This window comes from Scleropages formosus, chromosome 17 (assembly GCF_900964775.1).
Source record: "Scleropages formosus chromosome 17, fSclFor1.1, whole genome shotgun sequence".
In the NCBI taxonomy this organism is placed as follows: Eukaryota; Metazoa; Chordata; class Actinopteri; order Osteoglossiformes; family Osteoglossidae; genus Scleropages; species Scleropages formosus.
In genome coordinates this window covers 17617589-17638086 of record NC_041822.1, presented here as the reverse complement: position 1 = coordinate 17638086, position 20498 = coordinate 17617589, and the positions used below count along the sequence as shown (strand labels likewise).

The following is a 20498-nucleotide window of genomic DNA, read 5'->3' as shown; positions in this document are numbered from 1 at the left end:
GGCAGCTGTATATTTATGAGTAGTATGTAGAGAAACAAATGGCCTACTATTCAGACATGTAATAAATGGCATTTCAGGTTAAATGCTGCATACAGAGGAAATTGCACCTCTCCTCAGCATAGTATGTTAAATTGCTTCTGTTTCCCTCATAAATCCTGTTTAACCTCTACACTACCGGCAGAAAAACCAGCAGAAATAACCAGCAGAAATGGGATGGCATTTCTGGAGCCATACAGATAACTACAACCAAGATGACTGTAAAGAGGAATCAGTATCATTCAGTAAACTGCAATACTTTGTAGCTGCAACATGTCTGCAGCAATACTGGGCACCATAACGCACTTACACACACACGTCTGAAACTGCTTGCCCCAAGTAGGGTTGCGGCGAACCGGAGCCTAACTCGGCAGCACAGGGCAAAAGGCCGGAGGGGGAGGGGACACACCCAGGATGGGACGCCAGTCCATCACAAGGCACCCCAAGCAGGACTCGAACCCCAGACCCACCAGAGAGCAGACACAGGCCAAACCCGCTGCGCCACTACGCCCCCTTTGTACCGTAACTTTTTTCCTTTTTAATATATTCTGAAACAGCTGCTCATTTATTTTGTTTTCAATCTGGAGCACAGACAGAATAATCTGACATCAAGGAAGGTTTAGATCAGTTATACTGACAGTTCCATGAGGTGTAACAAACCCTTTATTTTGACATGACTTTTAAACAACTGTCTCTTAAAAAAAAAAAATACAGTACACAGCTCGGAGCTCAAAGAGAAATAAAAATAACAATGTGATTATGTTTTAAGATCTATGAAAGCACCATATTTTATACAAGTGTTATTTTTCTATATGGCATGCGATTACTGTGTCAAACAACAACATTAAAAGTTAAAACTGTAGAACAAATGTAAATATAAACTAATTTATGCTTGATCCATAAATATATAATTACAGGATAATAAGCCAGGTACAATTTTTGACAGTTGAAATCCATGTCATAGATCTTGTCTCCAGGTTGGTACAGCTCTGAAAGAGAAGACATAGGATCGAAATTATTGTAGAGAATAAAGGGAATTAGAATGTAATATTTTGTCAAGGTATTACCACCTATGGAACATCTGTAGCACAGGCCGTCCCCCTGTTGGTCCGATTTTTTTGGTGCGTTCCTCCCAGCCTTTGGTGAGCCTCGAGAGTCTTGTGGGATCACGGCTGACGTGACCTTCTATCTGCGCGGGTCCGTGAGATGAACAAGAAATTAAACACTTTTAACGTTTCTTTGTTGATGAAAGTGCCAGAACAGTTGTTGCTAGAGGACTTAACACTTTGTGCAAAATCTATTGAACAGGTAAAACATACAAAAATCATTTGTAAATATAATTTATATATACCTTAAATATACTGTATATATTCTCAGATTTTTTTTTTTTAGGATTTAAGTACATATACATCATATGTATTCAAATTTCTAAAATTTTTTTAAAATTTTGCACATGCCTTTGTCCAAGGCAACTCACAATATCACAGTAAATCACACACACACACACACACACACACACACACACTTTCAGAACCGCTTGTCTCATACGGGGTCACGGGGAACCGGAGCCTACCCGGCAGCACAGGCTGGAGGGGGAGGGGACACACCCAGGACGGGACACCAGTACATCACAAGGGACCCCGAGCAGAACTTGAACCCCAACCCCACCATAGAGCAGGCAGAGGCCAGACCCGTTGCACCACCACACCCCCCACATCAGAGCAAATATAACACCTAAAAATGCTTCAAGAATGAAGTACCTTCTTTTTCAGATAAGCTTGCTTCCTTTCTCTCTCTGCCTCCTTTTCCTCTTTGGCCCGCTTGTCCTGCATCTTGGTCTCTATCTTGTGAAGGTCCTGCACAGACACAGCAGCACATTTCCGTATTTAGTACATCCAAATTCACACTTTTATCCAGTCGAAACACATTTTTACCTATTAGATGTTTTACTGCAATTTTTCACCCGTGGTCTGTATTGTACTGTTTATGTACTCAGTAGTTTGACTCAAGGTATTATTTGGAAAACACGTGAACTCGCCTTGCCTTTCAGTTGTAAGTAACTGGTACTTGCCGAATGGTAACAAACTTGCAGAACTGTGGCCGTAAGGCCTCAAAATATCCATCCGTACAGAATCATTTGTTACCCAATCCCCATATTTACTGTGCTGGGACTCGGGACAGTGCTTAGATCACTAGGATTCCCCCTAAAACACGGGTAGATTACTCAAACCCACCCGTTCCTGGAAACGCTTAATCTCTTTGGCCGCAAACCTCTTCTTCTTCTCCATTTCTGCCCGCTCCACAGACTCCTTCTCACGTGTGAGAAGATCCTCTAGCTCCTTCTTCTGTTGAATGTGGGCCTGAACAGCCATCTTCGCCTCCAGCTGCTTCTGACGCTCTTCTTTAGCTTGTCTCTTCACCTGGATCTGCTCCTTCAGCCTCCGTTCATGCTCTTGGGCCAGCTGCATATTGCGCCGTGTCCTCCAAGCCTGCAGGCGAGCAGCAACGTCCCGCCGTTTCTCCTCCATGCGGCAACGCTGAACCTCCTTCAGCTCTGCACTCTCATGCTTCTTTGCATCCTCCTCTTTTACATGCTGCTGCTGTTTCGTCTCTTTCCTCTTCTGTTGCTCAGCCTTCCACCGGACAATTGCCTGCCAAAGACATGCACCCTGTGCTTCACAAAGAGCATCACAGCCATTATAATTTTCAGCACTGCCCTTTAAAGTCAAACGAAACCATACTGGACAGCGGCAATACCCAGATGGATGACCATACCTCCTTCTTCTTCTCCTGGAGGGACAGGAGCTTTTGATACCAGTCCTCATGTAATATGAGCTCCTCTTCTGTCTTGTTAGGCAAGTAGACCAGGGCCTCTTCTCTGTAGTCCGGCCTCCCACTGTGCTTCTTCCAGACCTGTTAAGGATTAGCAGTTAAAGATTTCAACTCGTAACAGAAAATGCGCTTGTTCGAATCTCAAGATAAGTGTTTTATGTACTGTTGAGCATTCTTTTAACTTTGAACAAAAAAAACCCACATTTGAAACGGAGGGATCATGATGCCTATTAGCGGAACTGAAGCACTGGTTTAAACTGGAAAAATAGTGACAGTGCTCTCAAAAGCCTATCTGGTTTGTTCATTTATGTGCGGATACACTTTTTTACAGTCAAATCAGTTCACCTGAAGAAAGCTATCGTGGTCAACTTGGTCCCAGCCACCGAGCACCCCTCCTGTCTGCAGCAAGAACTTCTCAAGGTCCACAACTTCACGAGGCAAGTCGTTGTCCGGGGTCCGGTTTAGGGACACCTTGGCAGAGGGGGTTGGAACAGGGGCTGAAGCTGACTTGGAAGACCAGACCTCCATCTTCTTCTCAAAGGCACAGATCTCCTTCCAGCATATTCTCTCCTCATTGCAGAGCTCCTCATAGCTACAGTTCAGAACATCAGGACAGGGGAGTGAGGAAGACAAAATGAAATATTATGTTCAGTAGTAGACCATGAAAGATAATACTCATGAAAACATGAAATCAGGAGTCCAAATGAGTTGTGCTTTTAAACAATAAGCCATTTGTACTTATTTTTGTGTTCAGTTTAATGCAATAAAAATTAAATTTGAGTCAAGATATAATTACTCTTAACTGAAATTCTCTGATAGCCTTCTTGTCACATACCCCTGACGTTGATCCTTCTTGAAAGTGCTGATGGATGTATCAACTTCAGCCATTACTTCTCTCAGTTTTTCAAGAACTAAAACACGTATTAAGTTAATTTTTTGCATAAGCAAAATACATGACACATTATGCATTATGCTGGACTACAGCAACTAACAGAAAACTTCTTAAATCAGAAATATCTGATCAGGACAATTACAACATTTTAATAATACACAGCACATAACTTTTACAGCCGTTATTGTTAATGGCTGCAAGGCAACTGACAGACAATAAGGCTACACAGAAGTCTGTCTGAAGCCGCTCGTCCCAAGCAGGGTCACGGCAAGCCAGAGCCTAACCCGGTAACACAGGATGCAAAGCTGGAGGGGGAGGGGACACACCCAAGACGGGACGCCAATCCGTCACAAGGCATCCTAAGCGGGACTCGAACCCCAGACCCACCGGAGAGCAGGCCCTGGCCAAACCCGGTGTGCCACCGCACACCCCATAGCTATGGAAGTTCACAATCATAATATTGAAAAAACTACAAAGACAAGAAAAAAAATGCACAAGACTCACTTGTAAGATATTAATTATATTAGTATATGTTTGTTTTGAGATTCATTCAAAATCTCAAAAATGCTAGCTATACAAGACCTACCTGTCTTAGTTACATCACAGCCACAATGCTAGTAAATTAATTCAATAATGAGTTCAATACTAAAAATACAGACAGTGAATATAATTCAAATTTGACTTATCCTGATATACACTCAATAAGAGTGTAGGACAAAAACCCCTCAGACAAAACATACCAGGACAGAACTCCCTCCTTTGAAACCAAGGAGGACAAAACCCCCCCTGTTTAAAGTAGGAAAAAACCTTCTTTGAAATGTAAAGTAGGAAAAAAACCTTCTTAATTACTTTAAAAAATAAGAGAACCTCCTGTGTTTTTTTCTGAATGGAAAATCAGGTGTGCATATAAGGAAGGGTGTTATGTCCTAGGGGGGTTTTGTGTGGACCCCACTTAACAATGTCAGTTATCAGTTAACTCCATGGAGCTCACAGAGTGGTAGTGACATTTAATCCAGAAACTCACATTTTGGGGTGGGCTTTACATCAGTCAGCTGCTCCTGGAATCGTTTCAAGCTCTTGTTGATTCTTGCCAGCTGTTGTTGGACATTCTGGACTAAGTGAAATAATAAACAGATCAGTACTGGCTCATTCAAACGGCATATGAAAAACAAAGCTGGCAGAGACTGAAGTAAGAGAGCAGACATGGTTTACACTGTAAGGCTGGAGGGGAAAGGATACATACCTGGGATGAATTAGTCCCATTTTATAAAGCCACTCCTGGGAATAAACACTAAAACTGATGGTGACCCATCCCAGGACAAGCACATGGAAACTGAACTGAATAAAATTTCAAATGTTAAAACGTTCCTTACTCTCAGTCCTCCTGTCTTTTTGAAGCGCACTTTCCAATTCTTCCAGCTCCTCGAAGCCGTTTCTGAAAGCATTTCTCTTATTCCGAATATTCAGGCTCCTCTCTTTTTCAAGAATGTCAATTCTAAAAGAATTTAGAGTGGAAAAGGTGAAAGGAGAGGGATTACAAGAGCAATATAAGGTATTTATAACCATGGCAGTACCAGCTAAAACTGTGTACTATATTTTAGTATATTTTAGAATTTAGAATAAAGACATTTTGAACAACAGAATAAATATATTTTTTAAATTTCTTCAGCATGCATCATTACTTCACTAAGATGTTTTTTGTGATATACACACTGTAAGGTGCATCTGAAATTAGTTTCTCTATTTGGGGTACACACTGTTTCTTAAACTTCTCTGCATTTCGGAGGAACTCTGCCTTCTTCTGCAGGGCTACTTTTTCTTTCCAGTTTCGGAATTCTTTAACCGCAGGGACAAAGTCATCTTGGCTCTGCAAAGCATGAAAGTTGTTATACTTTAGATGGACCATTATGTTGTCAGTGGTGCTTACTGAAGCTGCCTTTACATGCCACTGAAATAAACTAAACGGCTCAAATTGGGAAGGATGACTCGGGCCGAAAGACAGGCTGGACTCTTTGGAGGATGCACTTCAATAAGGAGGACAACTCAAATTCCTAGCCATCATGCACCCTGGGGTCCAGACAGAGCCCCCCCTTTTGAAACCCAAAGTGGGACAAAACCCCCTCTTCTGAAATGCTGGGTAGGACAAAACCCCCTCTCTGAAACACAAAGTAGGAGAAAATTTCTTAAGAAGAAAAAAAAAAGACAAAAGCCCCCGCTTTCTGTTTTTGCACTTTAATGCCATTTAATATCATTATAATTGAAAGAAAAATGTAAATTAAATAATTTAATACTGAAGCGATCCTAGAAAATATTACAATCTTTCTCTGTGTTGGTTCATTTCTGAAAGGCATAGGACATAGCATCAGGTGGTAGTAAAGGACATTTAAATAAATCTTAACACAATGATGTTTTTAATATTGCTTTTCTTATTTTTTGAAGATATGATATGTTCTTTTAACTATGCTTTTTATATAACTGTACAAATAATTTTATGTTGTAAAACAGTAAGATGTAAATTCATAATGCAAGTATTAATGTATGCTACAATACAATACTTACAATGCCTTCCTTATGGTAGTACCATTATATAATAAATGTAGTATTTTACAAGTGTTGTTAAACTGCAAATAATCAGAAGAATAAAAATTTTCTTAATTATCTGTCCTGAGGAGGTATGAGACACTCATGTGCCCACATGCCACCCTGGCTAACAAAGGAGCGCATACAGACTATTCCAGCTGTGCTGTTCCAAAGTAGCTCTCTGTCTGTCCATCCGTCCATCCATCCATCCAAAATGAAATTTCACGCGTTTTTACATGTTTTGCGTGTTTCAATCTCATAATGATTACAGTGAATTTGCTTAAGGACTGTAGTGAAAAGACGGCCAGTGGGTTTTGGTTTATTTGTCGTCAACCAGTGATGCAAAAAAAAAAAGAAAATTAACCCAATGCCATTTAATGGCAATTTCAATTTTTGGACGACAAATTCAAACGCAAATTAAATTTTACTAAACTAAATAAATGCGTCGAGAGCAAAGAATGCTGCCATACAACAGGTTGGAGAACTCCGGTACTAAAAGAACGAGTGCAATGAATGAAAACCCATTTGATTTCACTTATTTTATTAATTTTAAGGGGGATGCGGTGGCGCAGTGGGTTGGACCGCAGTCCTACTGTCCGGTGGGTCTGGGGTTCGAGTCCCGCTTGGGGTGCCTTGCGACGGACTGGCGTCCCGTCCTGGGTGTGTCTCCTCCCCCTCCGGCCTTACGCCCTGTGTTACCGGGTAGGCTCCGGTTCCCCCGTGACCCCGTATGGGACAAGCGGTTCTGAAAATGTGTGTGTGTGTGTGTGTGTGTGTGTGTGTGTGTGTGTGTATTAATTTTAATTGCGATTTTTAATGATTTTAGTCGAGTAGATTGCGCTGGATTGAGGAAGACGACTTCTTTCATTCGAAAAGCGGGGAAACATGAAAGTGAGAGTTATATATGTACCTCCTGCAAATCAAATGTGTCACAATCACCAACCTTTATTTGTTACAGCATAACTAAAAGAGACGGGAACGTCTTCTCGAAACGAACATCTGGAAATTCGGGTGAAACTGCCACTCACCTCTAAACAGGCTTCCGCAGACGCGATAGTTGTCATGGAAGCCATTTCCAATTTTGAACAGCGAAACTTTACTAAGGACACGATTTGTGAACAGTCGGCTCCACAAGTGCCGCCAGCGGGAGGCGAGGAACGAGCTGCGCTCGCGACGCTCCCAACCAATCATGGACTACGTAGCGTTGGCTAAAATAATCTATGCGTCTTTATTCTACTGTGAGCGGAAAACGCGTCAGGGAACGCGAGCGCAGCAGCTCTTCTATTCTCTGCAGTCTATGACAAACCTCTGCGTAAGCATGTGGAAAAAACACAGCGGACCAATAATAGAGCACATAGCGCAGGCATTTAAATATTACAAACAAACGTGTAAAACAATCCACTGCAGTAAAAAAATTATTTCCACCGCTTATGTTAGTTCAACACAATAAAACCGTTTTTAATAATATAATTAAGACACAAAGAACGCATAGGCGGAAAAGGATGCTGGGAGGGCTCCCCCCGCTACAGCAGAATAGCCTTCCGATCATATTCATATCGGTAATATTTACTAGAGTATGTAATAAGCCAAGTGAAATTTGTCTCAGCAATGAAATATAAGGTTTCCTCTGAAATGCCATGGTCAATTTTATTTATCCTAGAGAGCAAAGCTGGTCAGATGTGGAGTCAATGAATGCGTATATTATTTGTTCGAAATCTGGTTAAGATCAGAGTGAATTTTGTGTTCTATACCACAAAACCATGATTCATGAAGTGGAAAATCTGCTATTTAGACACTTGAAAGTAAAAGTGGGTTTCACAGATATTTTCTTTCATTTTTCTTCTTTTTTAAACTGTAAAAAAGTTAATAAAATGTGTTTTTTTAAGAATAAATCTCTATAATCTTTGGTAAAGATCATATACACAAACAAAAATGGTCAAAATATTACGCTATGAGAAGTAAAACTGGAACGATATACTAAGACTTCACGTGTCAAGAATAAAAAAGCAAAACTCTGCCGGAGCTCTTTGAACTGTATCGTTTATTTGAAATACAACCGTAAACCCTGATAACAGCAAGGAAACGAGAATGTTTCCTGCAGTGTAATTACATTATCATACATACATTTATTTAACTCCATGTAGACGCTTTTCTCCAAAGCGACTTCCAACGAACTCTATCGTGTTATTAATTTTGTAAATAAAAATGTATAGTTATAACTGTATACATTTTTATTTACAAACTTACAAATCACTGACACAACAATGACATTGAATGTTGCATAGTTATGTATAATATGTACAACTGTTTGTTTTGGTACTGAAATAAAGGAAAAAAAAAAAGAAAAATATTAGCCCGCTGAACATAAAACCAGGCCTGTTCACCTGGGTTTAAAAATACGTGCTCGATTAAGCCAACATGTATCCTTCCGCACATGTCAATCATCGCGAGACTGGTGGTGACGCGTCTCGCCGCAGACCCGCAGCGATTCACGCAACCTGAAAGCGAGTTCAGTAACACGAAAGCGCTTTTTTCATATAGTCATTCTGAAGTTTGCCCTCTTTTGTCATTGTCAAATGCGTTTTAAAGAAAAAACTGCAGCACTGTGTTGTGGCGCGCAGCGCCGTGGGTTTGGATGGGGCGAAGGAGGACGCAGAGGCAGCGTTCATCACGTCGAACATTTTATCATGACACCGGCACACAGGACAACGATGCTCTTGGTCCGAGGACCCCGTTTCCTCCAGGACCTGCGTGTCTAGCCAGACTTCCCAGCCTGCTTTGCGCCCCCACAGTCTCCTCTCTTTCTCGCCCCGGCAGACGCAAACACACCCCCTTATATTCCCCGTACGTCACCAAACGCTAACCAATTACAATAAATAAACACACTTCCCGCTCAAAACAGTAACGCGGGTCGTAACAGAATTTTTCGTTTATTTCTGCCCGAATATTTACAATGGCTTTATATTTCATTGCTCGTAAACGTCAAGGTACATTAAAATCACAGCTGATTCACAAAGGCTACAATTAAATAAATAATTGGCTCCACATATTGTCGGACACTACCCACAGACCATTGACTAACTCGGTAATAAACGCGCAAAGCGCCGCACCTTCTCCTCGTTTAGCTGTATTGCAGCAGCGCCGCCTATTGTCTCATTGTTTCCGTTATACTGCCACCTAGCGATTCGGAGGGTAAGTACAGGCCGTTTTCACTGCACGACGCGCAGAGCTGTTCGAACATTAAGTAAAGATCCAATTCGAAGCAAATAAACTCTAAAATATTCGTGTCATAATATGAGTTACCAGTGTACTAATGCAGTATCACTATTGGTTTCCTCAGTCTTAAAGGAGTTTTAATAACCGATTGTCTCAAGCAGGCAGGGTCGTGGTGAAGCGGAGCCTGTCCCGGAAAAAATCAATGAGTGCAGGGTGTGTGTGTGTGAGTGAATATACACATATTCACTGTTATTGAAGTCTCTAAAGCCATTCACCATCATTTTCTCATTTACACCGCTGAGTTCAGCTTTGTTTGTGGAGCAGTCAAATTCTTGCTAGATCTGGGATTCGAACCTGCGACCTTTTGATAGCCACACACACAATTTGTGGTCACCTATTCACCTAACTTACACTTTAAATGCATATTTACCCAAATTGCTCATTTGCAGAGCTGGACAGTTTTTACAGCAGTAGTTTATGGTAGGCCCTACAATGGACTGGCATACCATCCAGGATATGCACCCCGCCCCCTTCAGCCTTGCGCCCAGTGCCTCTGGCATAGGCTCCAGCTTGGCACAACCCTACTTGGGACAAGCGGTTATTGAAACTGATTTTAGGAAGCATGTTGCACAAGGGGCATAAAGCTGAGATTTGAACCTGTTCCCACTAGGTCCAAAAGCAGCAGCTTTAATCACTATACCACCAGTCATTCATGGAGCCCAGGCCAACATACAAATGCCGCATAGACTGAGCGAGGCTCGAACCCACGATGTTTTGTGCCACCGGGCCTCATGCATTGCAGGTACAGTACTTTTCAGCTCTGTACAAATATTAGGTCAAGTGTTTGTAATATTGCTGAACTGTAACAATATATTAATAAGCATACACAATCGGATTAAGGTATATACCGCTGTCATACCATTGCGGTTCAAGTGCTATAGCTGGCAGTGTAGTACTTAGTGCTCCTGAACCCAAGGGTAGCTGGTTTGTTTGAATCCCATCACCAGCTATAGTACCCTTGAGCAAGGAATGTACCCTAGTTTACTCCATTAAAGGAACACACCTGTATAAATGAGTACGTATCTTAACTTTGTATGTCGTTCTGCAGAAAAGCGTCAACGAAATGGATAAATGTAAATTAAACTCAGTTTTCTTTCATTGGGACACGTGGAGCGAAGTGAAAAGCAGGTCTGTGTGCGCTACTGCAGCTGGTCGGTAGGTGGCGCTAGAATCTCCGAAAAGTGCGTTGCGACGGATCGCGGTGCCTCAACGTCATATTATTGAAGTGGAGCAATGGTACTGTGTGTGTGTGTGTGTGTGTGTGTGTGTGTGTGTGTGTGTGTGTGTGTGTGTGTGTGTGAGAGAGAGAGAGAGAGAGATCTGAGAGCCCACACCATACCACAGGCAATTATGTTGCGAGGAAGAAGAGATTAACACATACTCTCCATCCTTACATTGAAACATTTAATAATAATCCTGGAGAATAAAACAGAACCAATAGCAAACAGAAAAGCGAGCACATCATATAAAAAGACATTTGCCACATATTTAATCGTACTGCATTTTATATATATATGACACAATATTATTGTTTCACAATTGTGTTGTGATCTTGGATGAGATTTGCAGTGCATCTGTACTGTTTTTTTTTTTTTTTTTTTTTTTTTTTTTTTTGAGTGTGCCTTACCAACACGAGTGCTGCCTACTGATGAAAACATTAAAATATATGCATACATGAGGACACACAGTCTGAAACCGCTTGTCCCAAGCAGGGTTGCGGCAAGCCGGAGCCTAACCCAGCACCCGAGGGTGCAAGGCTGGAGGGGGAGGGGACACACCCAGGACGGGATGCCAGTCCAAAACAAGGCACCCCAAGCGGGACTCGAACCCCAGACCCACCAGAGAGCAAGGACCCAGCCAAGACCACTGTGCCACCGCACCCCCCTTACTGACCACATTGATCCTGAATTTCCTTTTTTCCTTGAGAATAGTTACTTACAATCAGGGAGATTCTCTCAAGGTCCCTGAGAGCGCAAGCATGGGCCCTGGCTAGAGATGTGGTCGAACAGGTGAGGGGTCAGCGCTCAGGGTGAGCCAGCGGCACAATCAACTGGAAACCGGAACTGGGCACATAGGCGGGGGGGGGGGGGGTTTTGTACTCCGGTAAACAGGAGCAGAGAAGGGCGGCAGACAGATGAGCCGAAACCGGACAGGCGAGAGTCGGTGAATCGGGAACCATGATGCCCAAGGGCTGCATCTGAGCGCAGGCAGTTGGGTCCAAAGGTGCCAAATAAGGGGTAGGTGTGCAGGGTGTGTCATGCCAAACTGTTATGATAATTAAGAGAATGACAATGACGTTTGTCACAGGGTACACTGATTTACACAGCTTCCATACCTCACACATGGACTCCCTTGGAGTTCAAACCAGGTGTGTCCTTAACTTCTCATGAATAGAAGCAGAAATCCATTACTGTGTGTGCGCGCACACACACACACACACACACACACACACACACACACACACACACACACACACACACACACAATATGTAGAACTGATGCCCCAAGGCGAGCCGGAGCCTGGCCCAGCAACACAGGGCGCAAGGCTAGAGAGGGAGGGGACACACCCAGGGTGGGACGCCAGTCCAAAACAAGGCACCCCATGCAGGACTCGAACAGCAGACCTGCCAGAGAGCAGGACCCGGCCAAACCCGCCGCACCACCGCACCCCCCATTATTGAGCACGAAGTATAAAAAATTCTGCCCCCCCCCCCCCCGCCTTGGTTTCAAGTCTGTGTTTCCTTCCTAATGTAAACAGCAACCGGTCCTGGGGGGCGCCTGGCGTATTTTCCGTCTGTGACTCAGCAGACAGGAACGGTTGGACATAACAAAGGTCCCTGTGGCAGGACCCCCGCATCCCTTAACTGACGTGCTATTTTTACAGTTAAAGGACATCCAGTTCTGGGAAGCTTCCACGGTGTGACAGTAGATGGGCCGTCGCCATGGGAAAGGTAGCAGGTGGGGTCTGCGGGTACAGCTATGGCCTTGCTGCACTTTTTGCAAATAGCACCATTTTCTTGAAAAATAAATTGAAGTTGACCAAAGTGTTTGGTTGTCACAATTCTTTATTTCGCTGTTAATGTAGCAGAACCTCCCCTCCCCTTGTGGGGTTGAGTTGAGCCTGAGCCTCACCCAGCAACACAGGGCATGAGGCTGGAAGGGGAGGGGACACACCCAGGACAGGATGCCAGTCCATCACAAGGCACCCCAAGTGGGACTCAAACCCCAGACCCACCGGAGAGCAGGACCTGGTCCAACCTGTTGTGCCACTGCACCCCCTCTATAGCAGAGCTTTTGTTCTTAATTTGGAGCTGAATATATCCTTTTAAATCAGACAATTAAAAAAATGGCATTGACAAAATTAGACACCACAAACCCCGTATTTGGTAGCATGACCTGTGCTCAAAATAGCTGCAGTCATCAATGATCTTCCCGCACCTCTGTAGTGGCAGTTTGGCCAATATCCCAGCAGGAGAGAGAAAAAAAAAACTGGAAACCAACAAGGACGTTCAAAATAAGACAATAAGTTATGCGCAGCAGTGTTACTGGTGCCTCCCAAGAAAGGACTGACGGAGCAAAGAAAATCTCAAGGGATAAAGGACTGATGTGACACCAGAACAAAAGGCTGTACAGGGTAGCACTCTTTCATTTGAAAGCTATGATTTATTGAGGCAGGTGATATGTTTCTCCAAAGCAATTTATAATGTCATGCTTGTATAATAAAGTTCTTATAATTATTTACCTATTTATGCAAGTAGATAACACACACACACACACACACACACACACACACACAGTCTGAAGCCACTGTCCTGAGCAGGGTCACGGCGAGCTGGAACCTAACCCATAGGAGGTGCAAGGCTGGCGGGGGGAGGGGACACACCCAGGACGGGACACCACAGTCTGTCGCAAGGCATCCCAAGCAGGACCTCGAACCCCAGACCCACTGGAGAGCAGGACCCAACTAAACCTGCTGTGCCACCGCACCCCCGACAAGTAGCTGACTTTCAGGGTAAATCCATTAAAAAAGTTACTAAAGTAGGAGTCAGGACTTGAACTGAGGTCTTGCAGTTTCCAGGCAACAGCACCAACTGCTACACTACTTAATACACCAGATCCTTACAGCCATTTATACCATAGTGCATGTATGTTGGTAGGTACTGTATATCACATTTACATTTAGCTGACAATTTATTCCAAAGCAACTCAACTATTTACCCATTTATACAGCTGGGAATTTTCATTGGAGCAATTTTAGGGTAAGTACCTTGCTCAAGGGTACTACAGCTAGAGGTGGGAATCAAACCTGTGACTTTTGGGTCCAAAAGCAGCAGCAGCAGCTCAAACCCTACACTACCAGCTGTCTGATAGCACATATTTATGGAAAAGTTAAAAGCTCAAAACCAAAACACTTTTGTAGCAGGACAGACAGTAGTGTAGCGGTTACCGCTGTGGCCTTCAGACCCAAAGGTCACAGGTTTAAATCCCACATCTTGCTCTACTACCCTTGAGAAAGGTCTGTCTGAACCGCTTGCCCCATACGGGGTCGCGGGGAGCCGGAGCCTAACCCGGCAACATAGGACGTAAGGCTGGAGGGGGAGGGGACACACCCGGCACGGGACGCCAGTCAGTTGCAAGGCACCCCAAGCGGGACTCGAACCCCAAACCCACCGGAGAGCAGGACCCGGTTCAACCTCCCCCTTGAGAAAGGTACTTAGCCTAAATTGCTCCAGTAAAATGACCAAGCTGTATAAATGACAAATAATTATAAGCTGCTTTGGAGAAACACGTAAGCTAAATGAATAAATGTTCTAAGACCCCAGCGGTCTCTCCGGCAGAAAACGGCGAAGGCGTCTCATCCAAAGCGTTACGTTCCGTCTCTTTCTTTCTCCAGCTGTCCCAGACTTACGAAAAGAGAAGCCAACCCCCAGACTACCTGAGGCCCCGCATCTCACAGCAACAGGTACGGTAATGCCAACGATGACCTCGAGTGTTTCCCCACCAAGCCTACGCCGCGTCTCTGCCTTCCATCCTCCCCTTCGCTCTTCCCGCTCTCTCCTGGTGAAAATGCAGCGTCGAGACGTCGGCCCAGCCGAGGCGGTGCGATCCCAACAGATGACATCAGCCAGGCGGAAGAATCGGCGCGAAGGAGAGAAGGACGCCGGCAAACCCAAGGAAAACAAAAGCAGCACCGTGGCATTTCGACAGCGGGATCGAAACAATTTTCATACCACAAAGAAGGTTTGCATTTTGTTTAAAAGCCGTCTGCTGTGCAAGTTGTTTACGGAGTCAGTTGAACCTTCCGTTTTGCGTTAGTTCACGAACGAAGCCAGTGGGAATGTTGCCCAGACGCCTGCCGGTCCTGCATAGTGGGAGAGCGGCGTTATCCCAGCCTCGATGCCTCCGGTTATTCAGCAAGACCTCGATCTGTGGTTCGCCGAGGGTCGTAACACGAGGAGATGCCTCGGACGCTTCTGTAACCTCAGTTCAGCATCTTGTGGAACGGGAGAGTTTGCCCTTGAAGTTCGCTGCTGTCCTGAGACGCACAGCAGGGTAGTATCTATATGGGGTTTAGTGATGCTGTGGCGGTGATGTGCCCAACATTAACGAGTTGCTCACTTAGTATCAACACCGTCACACATTTACATTGCATTTATTTATCTAGCGGACGCTTTCCTCCAAATCGACTTCCAACGGACTCTATGTAGTGATACCGGCCCACACCTTATTCACCGCGGTGACTTACACTGCTAGATACACTACTGACACTGGGTCACTCAACCATACATCAGTGGAACACACTCTCTCTGTGTCACTCACACACTACGGGGGAACCTGAACAGCATATCTTTGGACTGTGGGAGGAAACCAGAGCGCCCGGAGGAAACCCATGTCAACATGAGGAGATGATAAGCACTACATCCAGACAAACATTGGTTCGAACCCATGTTGGAACCCACAGTCCAGCAGCTATGAGGCTTCAGTGATACCCACTGCACCACTGTGCTTCCCTCATTTCACCGTCTGATGAATTTTTCTTTTTTTTTTTTTTTTTACACTTTTTTTTTTATTTAGCAGACTCTCTTTTCTCCAAAGTGACTTCCAATGAGCTCTATGTAGTGTTACCAGCCCACACACCTTATTCACCGCGGTGACTTACACTGCTAGATACACTACTTACACTGGGTCACTCCTCCATACACCAGCGGAACACACTCTCTCTCCGTCACTCACACACTATGGGGGAACCTGAACAACATGTCTTTGGACTGTGGGAGGAAACCAGAGCACCCGAAGACTTACACTGCTAGATACACTACTTACGCTGGGTCACTCATCCACACATCAGTGGAACACACTCTCTCCGTCACTCACACACTACATTTCATGAATCAAAAGCAGATTTACACTGATTTGCACTACCGTAATTATGTTCCTGTGTACCCCGGGTCCTGCCCTCTGCCCCTGGGACAGGTTCCAGGCCTCATAACCCTGCATTGGACAAGTCCTTATTGACCATGGATGAATAGATGACAACTACGTTTCCACATCATTGCACATTAAAGATCTTCATTCTTTTACTCAATGATAACTATGCACTAATTAAACCCTAACCCTAAACCATAATGACTGTGCATAATTTGTCTTCTTTAACTACATAAATAATTTACTTACTGAGCATTGTTTGTGGTATTTTAATATCATTTAAATACAGGCTGGCGAGAAAGTACATCTCCGAACAGCCCGGCAATCGTAGCGCTTGGCTCGACACGAATGGAAACGATCATTTGGTGACGCTATAAAAAGCTGTTAAGCGACTTTTTTTTCCGGACGACCGCGTTCTCGTGCTTATTGTCAGTATTTGTGTCGTCGTCTTGTTTAGTGACACACGAGGCTGCTTCTCAGGGACTTGGCCTATATATATTTTCGGTGCTGCGGGCTTCCGTGGTTTCAGGTCGTCCCGCACTCAGCTCTGCAGCCGGTTGGGGACTGCTGGCGGAGGGAAACTGCGTCTCCCTCTCGATCGTGCGGGCGCGGCGTGACCCAGTAATCCGGGCTCTTCTCCGTGGCTCCCGGCCAGGGAACTCTGGGTAATCCCTGCCCCACCTGGGGGACAGCATGGAACGGCACCGGTTTTTTGTGCGGATCTCACATGTGCCCAGTTGTACATCGGGATGTTGACGGAGATGGTTCGGGTGTTCTGCCCGTTTGAGGATGAAGCTATACCAAGAGATGGGGATCAGATGCTGGAAAACACAGTCAGCACTACCTGATGGATCAATGCATCGGTCCTGACCTTCTGCCAGGCACATTTAACACCCATCCTGCACCATGAGGGCCAGCGTATCACATAGCAATCCGCTGGCAAGGGATAGCAGCCCCTCTGCCTATAATGCTTTTTGGCACTTAGCGGGGGTCAATGCGGACAGAGAAGACGAGTTAAAATGCTGGAAGATAACTGTTAAAAATAGAAAAATAGAAAGTAAAAAGACGATTTCCCGACAAGGTCTCGGCAGCCAGAAAACGGCGCGTTTCTCAGTTCGTACAGACCCGCGCTGATGACAGCGCTTGTCTGTCCCTCCCGAGACAGTGAATTCTTCCGTCATGCGACCACGATGCCTGCTCCACGTGTGAAATTCGAGCGCGTTGCATCTCCCACCGTCGTGGGCAAGGAGACATGGATCAGCAGGCATCGATCCCACCCCTGAGGCTCAGTGTATCCTGCAACCTTGCTACGAAAGAGATCCGTGCAAGAGCAGATCATTTGCTGCCTGCTGATGAAAACATTAAAATATATACATGCATGGGGACACGCAGTCTGAAGCCGCTTGGCTGGAGGGGGAGGGGGACACACCCAGGACGGGACGCCAGTCCAAAACAAGGCACCCCAAGTGGGACTCGAACCCCAGACCCGCCGGAAAGCGGGACCCGGCCAAGCCTGCTGCACCGCCGCCGCATCCCCTGGAGCCTATAACAGTTCAACAAAATTGAGTTCTTCATATCCACCTTTGTGCATGTTTTATTTACTTTCATTTTTAATTATTTATATTAAAACAATTTTCTACACTTTGAATTTCATGAAATGTGTCTGAATTGAAAAATAACACGGTCTTGACATTTCGGCATTAAGTCAGAAATCTGAATAAGGCATTATTATATTGCTGTTATTATTATGGTTTTGCTAAAGCAATATTTAGGGTCCTGAGGGCCTCAACCTCAGTTTGGTATAACACTAGTAGAAGAAAAATTCCCTACAGATGGAAATGCCCTGCAGTGCAACTCAGACAGATCACCTCATAAGGAAAAACATTTCCTGTAGGGAATCTCAGCTTTTCCCCTCAAACTAGAAGATTCAGACTGTTTTTTTATATATATAATTTCTTTGGAAATATGAGGAGTTGCACTACAATGAAATGAGATCTGTTTTCTCCCACGTTCTTCACGCTTGACTGACTCTCAGGGAAACGGAAAAACATAAGTTTTCCACATTCGGTATATTTGTCCGGTTGCTCCACTTTCTTTCCCTCCAAAATGTCATAGGCTTATATTCAAAAAAAAAAAAAACATCATCTGTCAATGTATTTTTGTCATGAGGCAATTCACCTCCCTGGCAAAAACAATTATAAAAAAAAATGTCTACCCTCCTTAATGTCAGGGCAGAGAGGTTTTAAGAGGAAAAAAGAAATCTCCCCGAGGAACACAATTTTATAATAGGCAAGAAATAGGTCGTTTGAGGCTATAAAACAAGGTTTGTGGATTTACGTAGTTTTCCGAAAGTCGGAGAACCTCAGATCCTGCCAGCCAACACAACATAAATAAGTTTTCATCACGAGGGCGAAAAAGTGATGTTAGGCATTGTGGGAACTTAAATCTTTTCGTTTCATTCATCGCAGACGATGATGCCAACACGTTCCTTCCCTCCGTTTCCTGGTTGTCGGCAGAAATTTTTTTTTGAACGTACAAAAGATCCTTCTGAGGTTTCACGTCAGCCTTAAGGGCCCACATGTGACTCGGTCATCCGACGTCACCGATCGACCGGGATTAATGAAGCATTCCACTCGAGACAAAGAGCCACTCTCCGCCTTGTTCATGAGCACGCCAACAATGCGATTACATTGTGTCCTGAGCATTCCCTCTGTAGGGAACATTTAATTGAACGCTGCTATTGCTGGCTCATTGTTTTATGTAAGTGGGGGAAGGACACACACACACACACACACACACGTCTGAAACTGCTTGCCCCGAGCAGGGTTGCGGTGAACCAGAGCCTAATCCGGCAACACAGGGCGTAAGGCCGGAGGGGGAGGGGACACACCCAGGACGGGATGCCAGTCCATCGCAAGGCACCCCAAGCGGAACTCGAACCCCAGACCCACCGGAGAGCAGGACTGCGGCCCAACCCACTGCGCCACCGCACCCCCCTATTGCATTCCAAACATTACAGAGCTTAATGGTAACTCTACGAAGAGCTGTAGTTTACTGGTCTCTTCTTGGATTTATAAAGTGGCACAAAGGCCTGAGGCTCAGAAGCAAACACTGTAATAATTACACCCGTGGGCCATCAACTCAATACTTTCTTTCTTTCATTGTAAAAGTCTAACTTTGTCAGGATAGACGTGAAAGTTGTTTGACTGAATGAGTTTTTTTCCCCCCGAAATAAGATCTGGTCACCTGTTTAACTTTGACCTGCATGACCTCTGGGAAAACGGACCGCTTTGCCCCACACTCCCACAAATGACATCATTATTAATAATCCATGAGCTCTGCTAAACCAGTTAAACTGTGTGGACCAAAAATATTTATATAACACGTTACATATAATATATAACTTGGATTTTGGTGTGTTCCTCGCTCTTCAACCACCATCCTAACACATCTTACGTGTGTTTTTTTTTTTTCTTCTATGTCATGTCATGCTGGGGGGGGGGCGTGGTGGCGCAGTGGGTTGGACCGGGTCCTGCTCTCCGGTGGGTCTGGAGTCCCGCTAGGGGTGCCTTGCGATGGACTGGCATCCTGTCCTGGGTGTGTCCCCTCCCCCTCCAGCCTTACGTCCTCTGTTGCCAGGTTAGGCTCTGGCTCCCCGTGACCCCGTATGGAACATGCAGTTTCAGATTGTGTGTGTGAGATGCTATAATGAGGCTGCTGAAAGGAATATTTTTGCACTGAAAGACCAAGCTCCGCCCACTTGAGCGATTACAGGCTGAGGTAACGCAAGAGAGTGGTGGACGTCCCGGGCCTTTAACATGATTGATAGCCCGGAGGAGGCACACAAGCCCTTCCGCTGTCATAGGGACGGGCTTCTCAGAACATTATTTGTGTCACAGAACGCAGAGCACGTACGCCTTGCGTACATGCAATCCTTTTAAGCATTTGCGGACAGGGGGCCTTCGAGGACACAAAAGGCTTTTGAACCGTGACTCCGCGCTCCAACTCTTATTTGAGAAGAGGTCCCGGCCCGCTGCTCGAGATCTCGAACCCGGAGCGGCACGAGAGGTTCGCGGAAACGACCGCGTCTGCCCGGCTCCTTCCGAAGAAGCCAAGGGTCTCGAATTCAGCTGTTCCACACCTGACTTGCCAACAGGTCCACCTGACACTCCGGGGCTGAGAAAGCGAAAACCATATGCTGTTGACATTACACAAGCATAGCTGCATTTGGGGCCGTTTCAGGACCACCTGGTGTTATGGTGGGGGGGCGCGTTTCACAGGCATCGTCTTCAACCTCAACCCAACGAGAAGCGGAACGCTCTGGATTGAAGCCCAACGAGGTTTGAAGCTCGAGCAAAAACTGATCCTCGTGTACTTCCCCATACCTCTGATCACCGGTGAGCTGCAGTCGAAGTCCACGGTTTCGGAGGAGGCCGACGGACCAGGCTCCCGTGGA

At 45.1% G+C, this 20498-nt stretch overlaps 1 protein-coding gene across 1 annotated transcript; it reads right to left on the bottom strand.

Moving 5' to 3' along the window:
* Positions 1–831: 831 nt before the first annotated feature.
* Positions 832–7610, bottom strand: ccdc112 (coiled-coil domain containing 112). Its single transcript, XM_018758330.2, has 11 exons — positions 7369–7610; positions 5518–5627; positions 5134–5255; positions 4785–4874; positions 3704–3779; positions 3214–3460; positions 2812–2949; positions 2271–2687; positions 1797–1892; positions 1107–1225; positions 832–1025 (listed from the first exon to the last, which is right to left on the bottom strand). Exons 1-11 carry the CDS (start codon positions 7411–7413, stop codon positions 995–997), a joined length of 1491 nt encoding a protein of 496 aa, XP_018613846.2. The 5' UTR covers positions 7414–7610; the 3' UTR covers positions 832–994.
* Between the last annotated feature and the right edge of the window lie 12888 nt (positions 7611–20498).